Source organism: Triticum aestivum, chromosome 2D (genome assembly GCF_018294505.1).
Source record: "Triticum aestivum cultivar Chinese Spring chromosome 2D, IWGSC CS RefSeq v2.1, whole genome shotgun sequence".
NCBI lineage: Eukaryota > Viridiplantae > Streptophyta > Magnoliopsida > Poales > Poaceae > Triticum > Triticum aestivum.
In genome coordinates this window covers 651206433-651222020 of record NC_057799.1, presented here as the reverse complement: position 1 = coordinate 651222020, position 15588 = coordinate 651206433, and the positions used below count along the sequence as shown (strand labels likewise).

General features: G+C 44.8%; 1 protein-coding gene across 3 annotated transcripts; it reads right to left on the bottom strand.

Moving 5' to 3' along the window:
- Positions 1–474: 474 nt before the first annotated feature.
- On the bottom strand, positions 475–3125 carry LOC123050836 (NAC domain-containing protein 30). 3 transcript variants are annotated; one of them, XM_044473566.1, is made up of 4 exons: positions 2910–3125; positions 1808–2001; positions 1386–1696; positions 475–1095 (listed from the first exon to the last, which is right to left on the bottom strand). In XM_044473566.1, the coding sequence occupies exons 2-4, from the start codon at positions 1983–1985 to the stop codon at positions 634–636; spliced, it is 951 nt and encodes a 316-aa protein (XP_044329501.1). In that variant the 5' UTR covers positions 1986–2001; positions 2910–3125; the 3' UTR covers positions 475–633. The 3 variants fall into 3 exon arrangements, with proteins under 3 accessions (XP_044329501.1, XP_044329500.1, XP_044329502.1); XM_044473565.1 differs by lacking the exon at positions 2910–3125 and having other exon boundaries at positions 1808–2895; XM_044473567.1 differs by lacking the exon at positions 2910–3125 and having other exon boundaries at positions 475–1092; positions 1808–2895.
- Positions 3126–15588: the final 12463 nt, after the last annotated feature.

The following is a 15588-nucleotide window of genomic DNA, read 5'->3' as shown; positions in this document are numbered from 1 at the left end:
ACAAGGTCAATGCTAAGCGACAGTGTCCCGATTTACACTTTTATATTTTTCCACAAACACAACATATGCCAACATAATTGTATAGGAGTTGTCAAGAAAAACACATATAAGTAAACATCGAGTCTCCTCTGTGTCCTGTTACCATTGTGTCAAGGCTACCAGTTCGGGACCCCCTACCGAAATCTGTCGGATTCGACTCCGTCACCATGATGCTGTGGTTTGGTTCAGCTCGTATGCATATGCGGTAGTAGTCGCCGACTTTAATTTTATGCATCCACTTAGTTCTTGATTTAGATCACATGCTCTTACACCATGTATTGATCAGTTTCAGCTATTTTTTTTCGGCCACCAATCTGTTCCCTTGATTATATTTCTATGCTTTCGGTTCGGTTTTTTTAGCTTCTCTTTTCTTCTGATTATATAATATTTTCAGTTTTCTTTTGAGTCTTTTATTCAAAAATATTCATGAATATGAAAATTGTCCGGGGATGTTACACCTAGGTTCCTTTATATTTACATGACCAACAAATCAAGGGGTCAGATGCAAATGTACATGGTACAATGATACAATGGAAGCTCGCGCTAGAGGAAGCTCACATGCACCAAGGCTGACGTATACCAATAGTTCATTCGCTACAACTTGCGCTGATCTACTTCTAGTGGACGTGGAAGACCAAGGGCCTCTCGGTCCCCCTCATGAGGGAAGCTGAAGGTGTGAGGTGGCACTAGCTGCGGAGACGTAGACAGCAAGCTGTCCAGGAAATTCCAGTCGATGTCGGCTGCCGCCTGTCCCTGCTGGACAAAGTCATAGCGGGCGTCGCCGCAACCAGCAGCGGCGGTGGTCATCGGCGGCTTCTCAATGAGCTGCGGGATGTTGCTGAAGATGCTCTGCTTGCTCTCCAGCGGGTCATAGGGGGAGTACTGGGCACCCTGGCCGGGGAAGCCGAGGTCGCCGCCTTGGTCGTACAGCCAGGGCCGCGCGTTGTAGTAGCCACCGAGATGTGGAGCGGCGGAGTATGTGGGGAAGATGTAGGATGACCTCTGGTTCGGGGTCGGCTTCTGGAACGCCCGGCACACCACCCAACCTTCCTCCTGCTTCATCACAATGATCATCATCATCAAAACTAAATTCGGAGTGAAAAAAATAGCGCACTATAGTGTCGCTAATAGCACGTTATAGTGTTCTGAGAAAAGTCTCGCTAAATAAGTTAGTGTCTTGCTAATAGCCTGCTATAGCACCCTAATAGCGTATTTTAAAGGTCACGCTACTTTTTTCATCGCTAAATTCTCAAGAAGAAGAGGAACAAGGAAAAGAAGCGTTGGAGATTTTGGAAAAGAAACAGTGGAGATGGGGGGTGAAGAAGAGGAAGAGAAGAATTGCATACATGTGTGGGCCCGTGCTCGCTTGTCTGGAGACGGTACTCGTGGATGATCCAGTCGGTCTTCCTACCGTTGGGTGCGCGGCCCCTGTAGAAGACGAGTGTCTTCCTCATGCCGATGACGCCCTGGCTCTTGGATGAGGTTACTGGCTTGTCGCGGCCGGTGGCCTTCCAGAACCCTGCCGCCGTGGCGCGGTTGGTGCGGGTGCCGCTGGGGTACTTGCGGTCCTTGAAGCTGAAGAAGTACCACTCCGATGATGACTGGTCCTCCTGATCCGGCCGTGCTCCGCCGCCACCCCTGCCGCCGCCGCACCTCTCTGCACCATCGATAATTGCAAAAACACCACTGTTAATTAGTAACTTGAATTGATATATAGAACGCCATGCGTATACAAATTCCAAGATCAACTGCCAAAATTTGTTTGTACCTTGGAGGTCCCATGGCTCTATCCGGTAGAGATCCACCTCCTGGATGATGTCCAAGTCGATCTTGTGGGCGGCCACCTTCCGAGCCAGGTAGTACCCCACCAGCTCCTCCTCTGTTGGGTGGAACCTGAATCCCGGGGGAACACACGACTCCTCCTGATGTTGGTTCATTGCTAGCATCTAGCTCTCCTGTGAACTGAAATCAAAGCACAACCTTTTCAACTTTTTACTACTGGCTGTAGGTAGCTGTATGCGTGTAGGCTAGAGAGAAGAAGAGAAGATCTTTATAGATAGCTAGTGTTCTAGAGAGGTAGTCACCACAGACACTTGACAGCAAGCAAAGCAGAGCACACGTATGTATGCGCACGCAAATATGAATTGCTATTTATATTGTAATCTAGCTCCAGCAGCCTATGTAGCCCACACCAAATCTGTCTAACTAGTGCAATCATGTCCTGGATTGATTTTTTGAGTACAAACTACAAAGTACAGTTGTAATCTAGCTTGTAATGTAAAGTTGGAATGGAAGAAGATAGAGGAGAAAAGAGGAATGAAAAGGACCTGCAGTGGATGCTGCCTATAGCTGTGAGAGCGAAACTTTTAGGGGCATGAATGCAAAGGCCAGCATGTATCTTTGAGTGCACTTCAGGATTGGCCGCTCCACCACCTCTATCCGTGTATTTTCCATCATTTTTCTGCGCCGGCCTACTGGTACCGGGCACGTACCAACACTGTGGTTAGAGAGACGGTTGGGTCTGTGGTCAATTTTGTGGTGGACTAGAGGACTGAACGACAGGCATGTACTACGAGTACCAGGCTACCAGCAAGGGAATATGGTTGCAGAGACTAATTTCAACCTGAATTCAAACTCAACACTACCTACTATATAAGAGTAGTACCAGCAGGAATTTGGTGCAGGAATATGAGGGCACTTTTGCATGGTAAAATGCAAGTACTACTAGCTAGCTGGTGGTACAACACTGCACTAAAATTAAGTAGTCAGGCTCATCCATCAGCCATGCAACCCGCTTGTAGAAGTGACAAAATAATTAACATACAAAGCACATATAGACAAGTAGAACGATATCATAGGTGGGGACTCACCAAATTAGCCGATTCGAGGAGAAGACGAAAAGAGAAGTAGTAAGATGGCTTGAAAAGAGCTGCCTGCCTGCCTGCCTGTCTGGCTGGTTGTTGGAGCAGAGGAGCGCTGTTGTTTCTATGATGCAGTAGAGAGAGAGAGAGATGAGGAGCTGGATTGCAAATGCAGTAGTAGTACTATGAACGGGGTTGGTAACTGCTAGGGAAGCTTGATTGGGCCCCTATTTATATAACCCAGAAAGCATGCACATCCATGGCTGATCACATCCACCAGTCGATTTTTTGCACTGAGAGTGACAGATTAGAGACACACACTAATCAATCTCTTGTACTCCCTCCGTTCCAAAATAGATGACCCAACTTTGTAAGTACAAAGTTGGGTCATCTATTTTGAAACGGAGGGAGTACTTTTTTTTTTGCGGGGGAACGGAGGGAGTACAAGTGAGTGAAAAGCCATGGATTGCGCGGGGGGGTGGCTACACGGCTAGCCGGGTGGTGGTGGTGGCGGCGGTTGGTTTGGTCGGCTGAGAAGAAGAAGAGACATGGTCCTTAAGTTAGCTAATTGGCGACCACCCCCACTCACGAGTCCATAAGCATATTTCGGTTGCATGTCTACACATCATTCGCTGTCAGCTGATCACGTAGCATGTCCTTAAGTTAGCTTTACTGCCGCCGTTATATTGGTGTGCAAGACTGATTGTTACTGACCGGCTTACGTGCTTGCAACACACGTTAGCCTAGGCCTAGCTGCTAGCTCAACCTCAAGTTAGTCTGGGTGCTATACAACGAGGAATTGAGGATAATACTTATATTGATTGATTCTTTGCAGCAACTCTAGAAACTTTCTTATGGGCCCGGCACCGGCGAGCGAATCATCCTCGGGCAGTGCGCCGCCACTCATTGCATCTCCAGTGACTTGGTGAATGCTATGCCTTCTACTCTTATCTAGTTGAAAGGATTTTCACTTGCCAAGATTGTGCACATCATAGCAGCATGCCCATGGCCGCCCATTTCCATTGATATGGACATGTCGCGCGTGCTTCGTATCTCGTTCATTGATTATACGGATAAATCAGTAATACTATATACCATCTGTTGCAAATTCCGTACTCCACTCACTTGAAAAAGCTTCAATTTATTATATTGATTAATTAATAAATCTAAGCCGCCTTCCATTGTTAATGTATAAATAAAGATGGTTTATAGGCGCCCTTTGAGCACCGTGCCACTCGAACGAGATATTGAAGTCATGCTCCGGCCAACTCATCCAAAGGTTAGGTGTGCAATATATTACAACACTCCCCATCACGTTTAGACTATTTTAGTACTGAGACGTGGGATCGATGTAGGCCACAAAATCGTTTTATTTAATACTGCGTTTACAGGGTCTTGAACTCAGGACCTCTTGGCTCGGATATCATACTAAATTCATGCTCCAGCAACCTCATCCAAAAGTCCGAACTGATGAAGGGAGTTGGGCAATATATTTCAACACGAGAGAGATAAAAAAACAGGACAGACATGCACGTTTACATAGATGCACATACACTTGCCATGCCCCAATGCACTTTCGAGAGACCAAACCAGCAAATCTTGAGAACAGTGAAGTCATCAAAGGCACCTCGTAGTTGACGTGCAACTCATACCACTAAAAAAATATTGCCAAAAAAGTCTGAAATAAATCCAAAAAAGCCCCCCCCCCCCCCCCCCCCCCCCTCCCCCAGCCGTTGAAGTCCGACTTTCGTGCTCTCGTGCCCTAAAAACACCCCATGCTCAAAAGTAGGGCTACTTTTGAAGCCGCAACTAAAATAGGTGAGGCCGGACGGAATCAATCCATAATGAAGGAAGGATGCACGGACCCAACACAACAGTGGCAGACAAGGGTGCAACGTAGGTACCACTGCAAGCTAGATAATCCTACTTGTACCTTGTAGCTGTGTGTACGTATATTTGTCCACTGTTTTGCTTGCATCCTACGTTCAGAGCCGGATTGGGTGGACGGGTAGAATACACATATCATAGTTAACGCGGTTATACTAGTACACTACACTGCACATGCTGGCCGATGCAAAGTTGTGAGACGTACGTGGCTGAAAAGTGTGTTGCGCCGTAATTGTGATACTACTCAGTGATCAAGTACTACACAACCGAAAAGTAGTACTGTAGCTAGACATTGATGTATATCAACAATAGGTTAGCCCCAGAATAAATCTCCCAATAAAAGGAGGTAGAATGGACCCAGGTTATATATTCCGGCCATCGCCAATGGTAAGATGGATGTTCGATATTAATTAATTAAGCAGAGCCACACTGTATTTGTGGACTCAGAACGCATAACACAGAAGATAGAACAGTGGCATGTATGCTTTACACATGAATACGTACGCAGACAGTAGCTCCACGGACAGTGTCAGTCAGAAGATAAATGTTGGTTCAGCAGAGTGTACGTACGGACAGTACCTCAACGCGCGCATGTCCGGATCGGTGTACGTATACGTCCCCACAGGTTGAAGTATATCAAGAAAAGGACTGAAAAAACTTCCGAGCCAAGCCCAGCGCAGAATGGTGGTGTAGGAGGTGGACACGTGGCTAGCTTCTCTATCGTTGATCGGGGGGTCGTTGTCCGAGCTATAAATGGCGCAGTGATCTCGTGTATCAACGTGACAGTTGTAGTCGACCACGATTGGCGACTACTTTAGGAGCACTCAACATTTTCGTTTCATGTTGGTTGCGCCTCTAGGCAGGTAAGTTTCTGCATGGTAACTAAAAATTCAGCACGGAGCATATAATATATGCAGTGTCGTTTTATCAGTTTTGATGAATTTAAGACAAACAGATTCAACACGGAACATGTACGTGGTGATGAGAAATGGTACGGTACGTCTCTCTATCGGTTGCCATCCTCTCGGATGGATGGATCCTTTCATTGAACCAAAAATGCTAGACTTACGGATTGTTTTTACAGGAAGTTATGGACCGACCCTTCTGCCCACCCCCCCCCCCCCCTGAATTTCAGGGTGGGGCCCGCCTCATCCAATAACCAATTAAAACAACCCATATTAGCCTTGTTCATAAATGTCCTGTAAAGCATCCGTAAGTGTAGCAAAGCTCTCGTTGAACACCACATGATTGCGTTGTAAAGGAATTCTTGAAAAAACAAAAGAAAAATTCAATAATAAATCAACTAAGAATGCAACACTGAGTCAATACGAGGCCTAAGAAGGTCTTCAAACTGTGATCAGAGGAGCGAGTGTGAATGCAGATCCATAGAGATGGGTCCGGTTTCATAAGTACATACCATGAAGAAGATGGGAAACTAATGTATTTTTCCATCATTTTCAATCTATACTCCTACACTATACAGAAATATCATTTATTTGAAAATTCACATCGGACTAATTTATTTAAAATAATATTGAATTTTTGCGAGAAAGATTTGGATCTATTATGAAAGTTCACCAGAAGTATAAAGCATCTCAAACATATTTAAAACTATATCGAGGCCCTTAGAGCACAAAATGACCACCATCGCCATCAGAAAGAGGCGCCAACGCACTGCGGTCAATGCTCTCCTACCAGGACCGGCTTGACCTTGTTGATAACAATCGGGAAGTCTTCATGCACCTGCCCCTAAAGACCAAAGCCTTGGAGTTGCAATCTTCGATGTTGAACAATTAAATAGATCTAAAGTGACTGACACCAAATCACACGCCACCACGCACACGCAAAGAGAAAAACCTAACCTCACAGTCCCAAAGAGGCGACATGAATATACGCTGGAGTTCCTCCATCTCCGTCTGAACAGACGGACACGAGGAGGATCGGAGCTTGAAAAACAAATGCGAAGCAGACGACGAAGAAGAAGCATCGCTATTCGCCCGAGCGCCGCACGTGCGAGAATAAAACTGCTAACCTAAACTACATGCCGAAGGAGAGGCGTCGTGATCCCCCTCCTTGCCACCGGACACTGGAGCGTCAGACAGAGGCAAGAATCCACGGGCTCGTCGATTAAGCTTGGATGGGAGAGTTTGCCCTAGCCGCTAAGGGGAGGGAGAGAAATGTTCTGGCCTTGTTGAGTTTATAATAATGATTATTTGAGCTAGAGATAAATCACACATCATGTGTTGGTCCTAAAAAATACCCACAAAGAAGTGTTGATCCTAAAAATTCACACATCTAGTAATTCCATTGTTATCATACATTAAAGAATGTAACTTTGTACAAAAGAGAATACAAGTTTTGGTAAAGCACATGCCGTAAACAACTACTCCCTCTGTCCCAAAATATAAGAACGTTTTTCATACTAGTGTAGTATGAAAAACGTTCTTATATTTTGGGACAGAGGAAGTATATTTTAAACAATAGTTTGCATGTTTGTTTTTACTTCTCTATATGTATTGTTTGGCTATCACATTACTTTGAAACGTAGAGAATATGTATTCCTCAGGTTAAACCTAGGCATTGGTACCCCTACCTAGTGTCTGTGATAGGCCCACTTTTAGTGAGAGAGCCTAAACAAACCCGGACGAGTGATATTTGGGATTTATTTTTCCCAGGAAAGTAGGTATAATGTTCCATTTCTCTCAAAAGAAATGGTATACTGATTCATAATCTAACGTTAGGAATGATTTATTTACTATTTTGAAAATAATTTGGAGTTTTATCGGCAGGTCGGGCCTTTTCAGCCGATTTGCATTCCTTGGCAATACCTTATTCATTTCATTGATGAATGATGCTACACGCAAGACGAAACCTATATGATCCTACTGATATGGTTTATTGATATCTCCATTGTTCTTCCTGCATAAAAAATATATCTCATTTGTTCTACATTTGCATGCTTCATGTTGGCATGATACAAACATTGGGGATCTTTATAAAGTGTCGTATGCGCATCGTATTCATTTCATTGATAACCCCCCCCCCCCCCCCCCCTCCCCCGTCTCACCTTGTAAGAAAACAAGGGAGGCTAATTATGATTGCATTTATGCGGCGACGAAAATTTTGCGCATGTCCGTCGGGAGTGCATGTCCGTCTAGATTGGTGCGAGGAGGGGAGACATACTGTATCGATCTTCTCCTTCCCGAAGTGCATGCACCCATCGCTTCCAAGCAAGATAAGATAGCTACTGCCTGCTGAGTTGAATGATCTGTTACAATGCACGACCACACATTCGATCCAACCAACATATACGCGTGCACCCTTGATGCCTTGAGTTGCTCGTGGCATTGAGTTGTTGCAGAGGCCGGGTGTACTTGATATCATCTTGATATTAATATATTACCTTTTGTCGAAAAAATACGCGTGCACCGATCGATCAATATAGGCCAGTCACTCTCACATCGTGATTGATCCCCAAGGAACGAACGAGCGGTGCCTGCTGTTTGGAGGAGTAGCACTATTCATAGCCATGGGTCGAGATCGTTTTTATTGCACCGGACCTGGCATGACCACGAGACGCGACGGTGACGAGGAGGAGGAGGAGAGGAGGATCGAGCACACAACGGCCACGTCCGTCCAGGTCACTGGGCAAGGAAGAATCCAGGGCAGCAGTTTCTTTCTGCCTGCTTCGTATCTCCGAAGATCTCGTCTTTATTAGCACTGCTGTTTAATTTATCTTCAGATTGCCAGTGATTAATTTGTATACGACAAGACGAACGTAGGAATACGTATTACCTAAATTCTTCAAGAGTGCACACGCACCAGGCGAAACAAGCGGCCGCGCTCTCTCACTTGCATGCATGCATATATGTTTTGTTTGCTTGCTAGTGCATATGATTATGGCATTAAATGCGGTCAGATTTGTCACATGTGAATGGAAAACAGATCCACGTGCATTTATTTTGGATTTTTAAATTTTTAAAAAGTCATATCTTTCAAACCACGCATCGGAATTCAGATCCGTCTTCACCGTTGGATTTCTCGTGACGAGATCTTTGAAACTAGATCCCGCATGGGTATATTTTGACGAAATTTTTTCGATGCCAACTCTCGTGCTATATGGTGCAACTTTAGTACTGTATTGTGCAACTTTACTACTACATCGTGCAACTTTTTCCAAAACAAACTTTTGGATCTGCATCATTCAACTTTCTTTGAGATTACAATCTAGCAATCCTGTCAACTTTGATGTGCAACTAGTCTACTATCTCGACCAACTACCTAGTAGTCGATGTGCAACCCTTCTCCCTACTCGTGGATGTGTATTTTTTTTTACTGTTGGCACACCCTTCTCCCTTCTCCCTGCAAGCAATATGTGCAACTTAGTCTATTTTGCAAGCCAACTGTCTATTAGTCAATGTGCAACTCCTCCCCCTCCCTATTTGTGGACATATATTTTCAGTTGGCGGGGGCAACAAATAGAGTTGTACATAGTCTGCTAGTTAGTTGGCCAGGGCAACATACAAAGTTGCACATCTCACAGGCAGATACAGTTAAATGGTGAAAATTTGACATTCATGAGGGCAGTGAAATGTTGCATATAAATAGACTGCTAAAGTTGCAAATCTCACTAGCAGGGGTGGTTGTTCCGGGTTCTAGCAGGGAAACTACACATCCACGGAGTACAAGAGAAAGTTGCACGTCACTGTTACACAGTTGGCCGTGGCAGTATTCGAAGTTGCACATCCACTGTTAGGCTGTTCGCCGATGTAGCAAACAGTCAAGTACATTCACGGATGGGAAAGTTGCATATCAACTACTATGCAGTTGGCCTGGGCAACAGACGAAATTGCACATCTCGCTGGAAGGAGGTAGTTTGGGGTGGAGGTATCATAGAGTAAAACTGCACGTCTACAGTGTAGGAGAAAAGTTGCACATCCCTGTCAGATAGTTGCACATCGACGGCTAGTCAGTTGCACAAAACGGAGACAAAATTGCACACAAAAAATTTCGTTGAAACATACTCATGTGGGATCTAGTTTCGAAGAGCACGCCGCGAGTGTTCCAACGGTGAAAATGGATATGAATTCCGACACGCGATTTGAAAGTTATGCCTTTTAAAAGAATTGAAAACTCAAATTAAATACACAAAAGACAAACGTGGGTATCCAGCAAGAGATATGCGGGCATCCAGAACACGTGAGATGATTGATTAGCAATTTTTTTTAACAGTATTGAACCACATGAGGACAAACACTTTCTAAATCTGTAGGCCGCTCACGAACCCTCTCTCGCGCACATGCGCCCACTAGACGCATCCTACGTATTATATTGGTCGCATGCCATTTGCTGCTTTCTGTCATGGATCTTTGCCAGATGACTAGTATTCTTTGGTCGATGACCGGCCGGAAAGACACACTGAATTCTTGTTTCTTTCCATTGTTTACTCTTCCTCTTTTTCCTGTCTCCCTTTATTGCAGACTAGTAAAGCAGTCTTTGTCGTTTATGTGGGGATCCTGCAATAATCCTTCACTATCCACTGGATTCATCGGAACCCACTTCGCATTTCTTATGTAATCCGCATATTGCATTTGCATTCCATCGTGTGTGCAATGCAGTGCATGCTCTGCGTTCAGGTGGCCAACGATACGTGGTGAATGGACGTGTCCCACTACTCAGTTTTGCCATCGAAATTACAACTGCTAAAAAATGTCATCGTTTTGTGAGATGCTTGCTCAAAAATGCCGTTAGATAGCTAAGAGGTGTCATTGTTCCATTAGACTTTTCCTCAAAAATACCTTTAGACTTGTTACTGCAAGTATAACCTGTTGAGCACGTTATATGACCAAAATACCTCTAGAATCACATGTCAACTTTCTCAATCTCGCAATGATAACTGTGGGGGCCACTTGTTAGGAGAAACTGAGCAAATAATTTTGGAGGAAAATAAGAACATTGTTGGGGATTGAATGGGACCTGCACTTTATCATGGTGAGCTACAAAGAGAGCCAACATGTTGGTCCATAAGTATTTGGATCATTATAACAGGTAAACAGGTTTTGAGCTGACAATAATGGTGTCTAGTAACATTTTTTAGTATGAGTCTAAAAGTGTGATGGCTTCTTTTTTAGCAGTTGAATTTCCTAATGGCAAAACTGAGTAGTGGGACACAACTATATAATGACATAAATGATACAAAGCAAAAATTTAATTCACTAGAAAAGTCAGAATTAAGGACGAAGAGACTACTAAGGAAGGCACCCAGTTTAGTTCCAATCCAAGCTACACGATGAACAAGGGAGGAAGTTCACGTCTTTTCCATCCTTTTTCTCACTACTACTCATTCATTGTAGATAAATATCTATAACTACCTACATATTTATTCGGGAGTAGTTCGGTTTAATCTTATTTAGTACTCATCCATGCACCAATAGAAAGAAGTCGCAACAACAGGGTTCATAGAAGTGGGGGAGCTACAAACAATTCAATGTTGGGTGGACCAGGGCCGTCTAGGCTAATTGATAATTTACAAAATTTGCTCTTAGAGTCGAATTCACCCATCATCACATTTTTGTTGTTGGGCTGGGCGGGCCAAGACATGCCCGTCCATCTAACAACGCTCGATTAGAATTTTGTTTGTTTGTTTTTTCCATTGCGATCGGAACCCATTTATCCTTTGTACAATTATCTATCTAATACAAACCACCAAAGAGTTCAACCCCCTCACCTTCACATCTAGGATGCGCACAACCAAAGCTCAACCAACCAAATCTCAACCCCCCTAAGCACGTTGATGTCTATCCAATTATTGCTATCATTTTGTATAGATCACAAGATTTTAGGTTTGGGGTTAGGTTAGCTCCATGGTATTTTAAGTTTATGACCTCGTTCATCAACCCATCAAAGGAGGTGCCACGGCTAGCTCCGTATTTCCTAAGTTCTGTCAAGATTTATTTTCATCGCCATTTTCAAATATGAGACACGCATGGTGCTCTTTGGCACTTGTTATTGGCACGCTTGTATCTGGTTCACATGTTGTGCCTCGAGTAGTGCTTGAAATGTTCATCAAAACTCAAGTATGTTGTTTTGATATACATTCAAGTTCTGTAATCTCATGGTTTGAATTTTCTCAATAATCATTGGTGGTAGATATAGCTCCTTGCAACTGTTATGTGAAAAAAAAGGGCGCATGGGTTAGTTTGTGATCACCCCTGGTGGTCTAATTTTGGGACATTCCTTTTTGGGCAACATTTCGAATTGTAGACTTTCTAAAATGGCGCAACATTCATGGTTTTGGATGTATGTCAACGATAGCTGGGTCCTAGAATAAATCTCCGAATAAAAAGAGGTAGATTGATCTCAGATTGTTCTGGTGATCTCAAATGGTAAGATAGACGTCATCCATAAATATTAATTGAGCATAGCAACACTGTGTATTCAGGAAGTACGTCATGATTACTGAAATTTCAACAGTGGATCGCATATTATGTACTTTTCTGATCCCTGTCTCTTCCTTCTTTTCTTATTTAATTTCTGTCTCCACCCCTTTTAAAATATTGTTAGTACTCCACTACTGTGGTGACAAAAAAGTAGTGTAAATGTTCACCGAGCAGAGTGTCTTGACTAGTGTAGTTCTAGCTATGTTAGACTCAAATCCATACATATGTACTCCCTCCATACCAAAATATAAGATGTTTTGCAGATCAAATTAAACCACAAAAACATCATATATTTTGTTACGGAGGTAGTATGTACTTCCTCTATAAACAAATATAACTCTAGTGATCTAAACGCTCTTATATTTCTTTACGGTGGGAGTACATACCAATTGAAGTAGACTGCGAAAATGATGAGAAATGCGTCGATCGAGTCGAGCTTACTGTGAAACGCTTGCCCAGCCCAGACGTGACATGCACAGCTGGGCAGTGCAACAAGGAGTCGGGATCCGAGTGATAAATCAATGAATGGTCCAGTGGCAGTTGCAGGTGGATCTCGACTGATGGCTATATATACGTGGAGCTAGCTAGATCAATCATCTGTCACACAACACTAGACATTTTCAATTTGTGTTGGTTGCTAGATAGTTATGCCTATGCATAGTAACTAAAATTTCAACACGGAACATGCAGTGTCCTTTTTCATTCAGTTTTGAATTGAAGAAAAGTAGATTCAACACAGACCACGTAGGCAGTGATGACACATGGTACTCGAACGATAGCTGTCCTTTTGGGGTGGATGGATACTTCCACTCAATACAAGTGATTTAATCTTAACTGTTTTGTACATGCATGAATTCCTGAAATTCAAGCAAAGAATTCCACATTGAGTCAAGAAGGGACATGGACAAGACATTCAAGTTCTTAGTATATGGGTAGTGAGAAAACCAGACCAAAACGTGACAGCTTTCTTGTTTGAGCTAAATAACAAAGAGAATTAATGTCATTTCCATCCTTTTAAAATAGTGAGTTGGGCATAGGAGGATCGTTGCTCAAATTAAATAGGACATGCTGATGCTTGGGCTGTTTGGCCCTCCACGTGTGGCAGTAAATTAGAAAACAAATGTTAATAATTCAGATGTTTTAGTAAAGCAAGCACCACAAAAAAATGATTTTATGTAGGGGGAGTCATAGCCAAAGAAAACTGAGGCCCCTCCCCCACCTCTCCCCCGAGGCTGCGGCGCCGCGCCGCCCCCGGGGAGTCTCCATCCACACCGCCCTCAGGCCTCCCCCTCCATCGCCTCCCCGTCGCCGAGGACGCCGCGGGGCAAAGACCCTGTGGTGAGGCGGCGGCGGCGGCGCAGTCCTCGGCCGGCGGTAACGCGTGGGGGCAGCGGCGTACATCTCCCTCCTCCTCCAACGGCAGTGCGCAGTGGGTTGGCGGTGGCCAGGAGACCTCCCGCGGCCGTTGGCGGATGAGATTTTGACTGTGATGAGATCTGATCTGGGCCCGAGGGGTTTAGATCGAGATCCACTGCGACTGCACCTCGTCTCGACAACGGTAAGAGGAGACCCCCCTGGGTTATCTTCGCGGCACGAGGACGTCCGGGTCTCTTGGCCCGGACATGGTGGTGGTGGCGGCCTTCTCAATCAAAGGCGGTTGGCCAGGCTCGTAGTGACGGATCTTGGATCCCACTATTAACACCGGCGGCGAGTTGGGGAGACGTAGTCGCCGGTGAAAACCGAGCCGACTCCGGTCATGGCGGACGATGTCGGCGTCTACGTTGTTACCTTGATGAAGGCATCGTCAAGCAACTATCGTCAACCTGCTCGTGCTGCTCCAGGAGAAATCCTAAGATCGCCGGATCGGACGATGGCGGCGCTGTGGTGTCATGTTCCCTCTTGGGGGCATCGTTTGTGAAGCGGCGCCGACTGGAAGAGGCGTGAGGTGGTGTGGCATGCCTTCTCTCGCGTCGACGACGGCGGGTCTCAGCGGCATGGAGCAGCGGGGTCTCGCCGGTGGGCGTGTGATGATGGACGAGCGCAGGATGGTGGCGTTGTGTGGCGTAATGGTGGCGTCGGCGGCAGCTAGACTGGGCAAGGTAGATGCAGCAGTACATCACTGAAGATGGATTGGTGGTAGGTGGCTGCGGCGGCCACATACCCGGCAGGTGTCCTGGTTGAGAAGTGCGCCGGACTGGTGGGTGCCCCATACCCGGCGCACGTCCTGATTGAGACCTCAGGTCTTAAATGTTAGGTTTGGCTGCGAGGTCTGTTTGGTATTAGATCCAGACTATTAGCATTCCTTCATCGACTGAATAGGAGTAGCGCGACAGATGTTGCCTAGACAGTGGCTTTAGTCTTACTGGTGTATGCCTTTGTAAAGTCTTGTATGAATAATTAATAAAGTGGTTGCATGCATCGTCCAGATGTAGATGCCGTGGGTCCTCCTTCATTTCTAGAAAAAAAAGTATGATTTATTTTAAATGTCGATGCGTGATATTTTGGTGAAGTACTCGATTATTGGGTTACTATTACCCGATTTGCATTGCACGTGTTCAGATCACACCGTGGGTTTAACTCGGCAACACTCTTCCAGGTCTCACTTTGCAAGAAAACGATGGAAGCCAATTGATATGCGCATCCGGCATTTCGGGAACAGCTGGACTGGCTCGAGCCGAGGAGACATACTCCATCTTCTTCTCCTTGGCCTCCAAACTTCCAAAGTGCGAGCACCCATCAGTGGACATCAAGATAAGATAGCTACGGCCTGCTGAGTTAAACACTTCAAAGATCTATATATCTATGAGCAAATGCATGGCCTGGATCTATTTATTACATTATAGACTCATTTTGCTTTGGATTGCGTTATGTTACAGTAACATATTATGTTATTCCAAACACCTCATTCTTCATTAACTATATCCCACATAAGCAAACTTGTCTTGGAATACGCTTTATTACTTGCTAAGTTACTACCACTATGACCAGCCTCACAGGCTGGAGTCGAGATCATTTTTAATGCACCGGACGTTACATGATGGCGAGACGCGACAGTAACGACGACAATGACATCAATCGGCCGCGTGGTGACGGTCAAAGAAGAACCCCGGAACAATTTGTTGCTGTCTTCGTCAGATCTCGGAAGATGTTTGCCTTTGTTAGTACTGTTGATTAATTTGTCTTGAAGCCGTTTTCCAGGCCAAGGTGCACGCAGGAGTGCGTATTATATATTCTGTTTGCTGCTTTATGTCCTCGCCATCCTTTAGATAGATAATTGCAAGATCGAGTAGCTAAGTTAGTCTTGGATTGGTTGGATGACCTGAACCAAAAAGAAATACGGGTCTAAACTGTTTCTTGTTTCT

Bases quoted from the DNA above. Each gene is read 5' to 3' on its own strand.
- LOC123050836 (XM_044473566.1), bottom strand. From the start codon at position 1,985: ATGCTAGCAATGAACCAACATCAGGAGGAGTCGTGTGTTCCCCCGGGA. The intron at 1,697-1,807 runs GTACAAACAAAT...TCGATGGTGCAG, and splicing joins AGAGCCATGGGACCTCCAAG to AGAGGTGCGGCGGCGGCAGG. The intron at 1,096-1,385 runs GTATGCAATTCT...ATTGTGATGAAG, and splicing joins GCGAGCACGGGCCCACACAT to CAGGAGGAAGGTTGGGTGGT.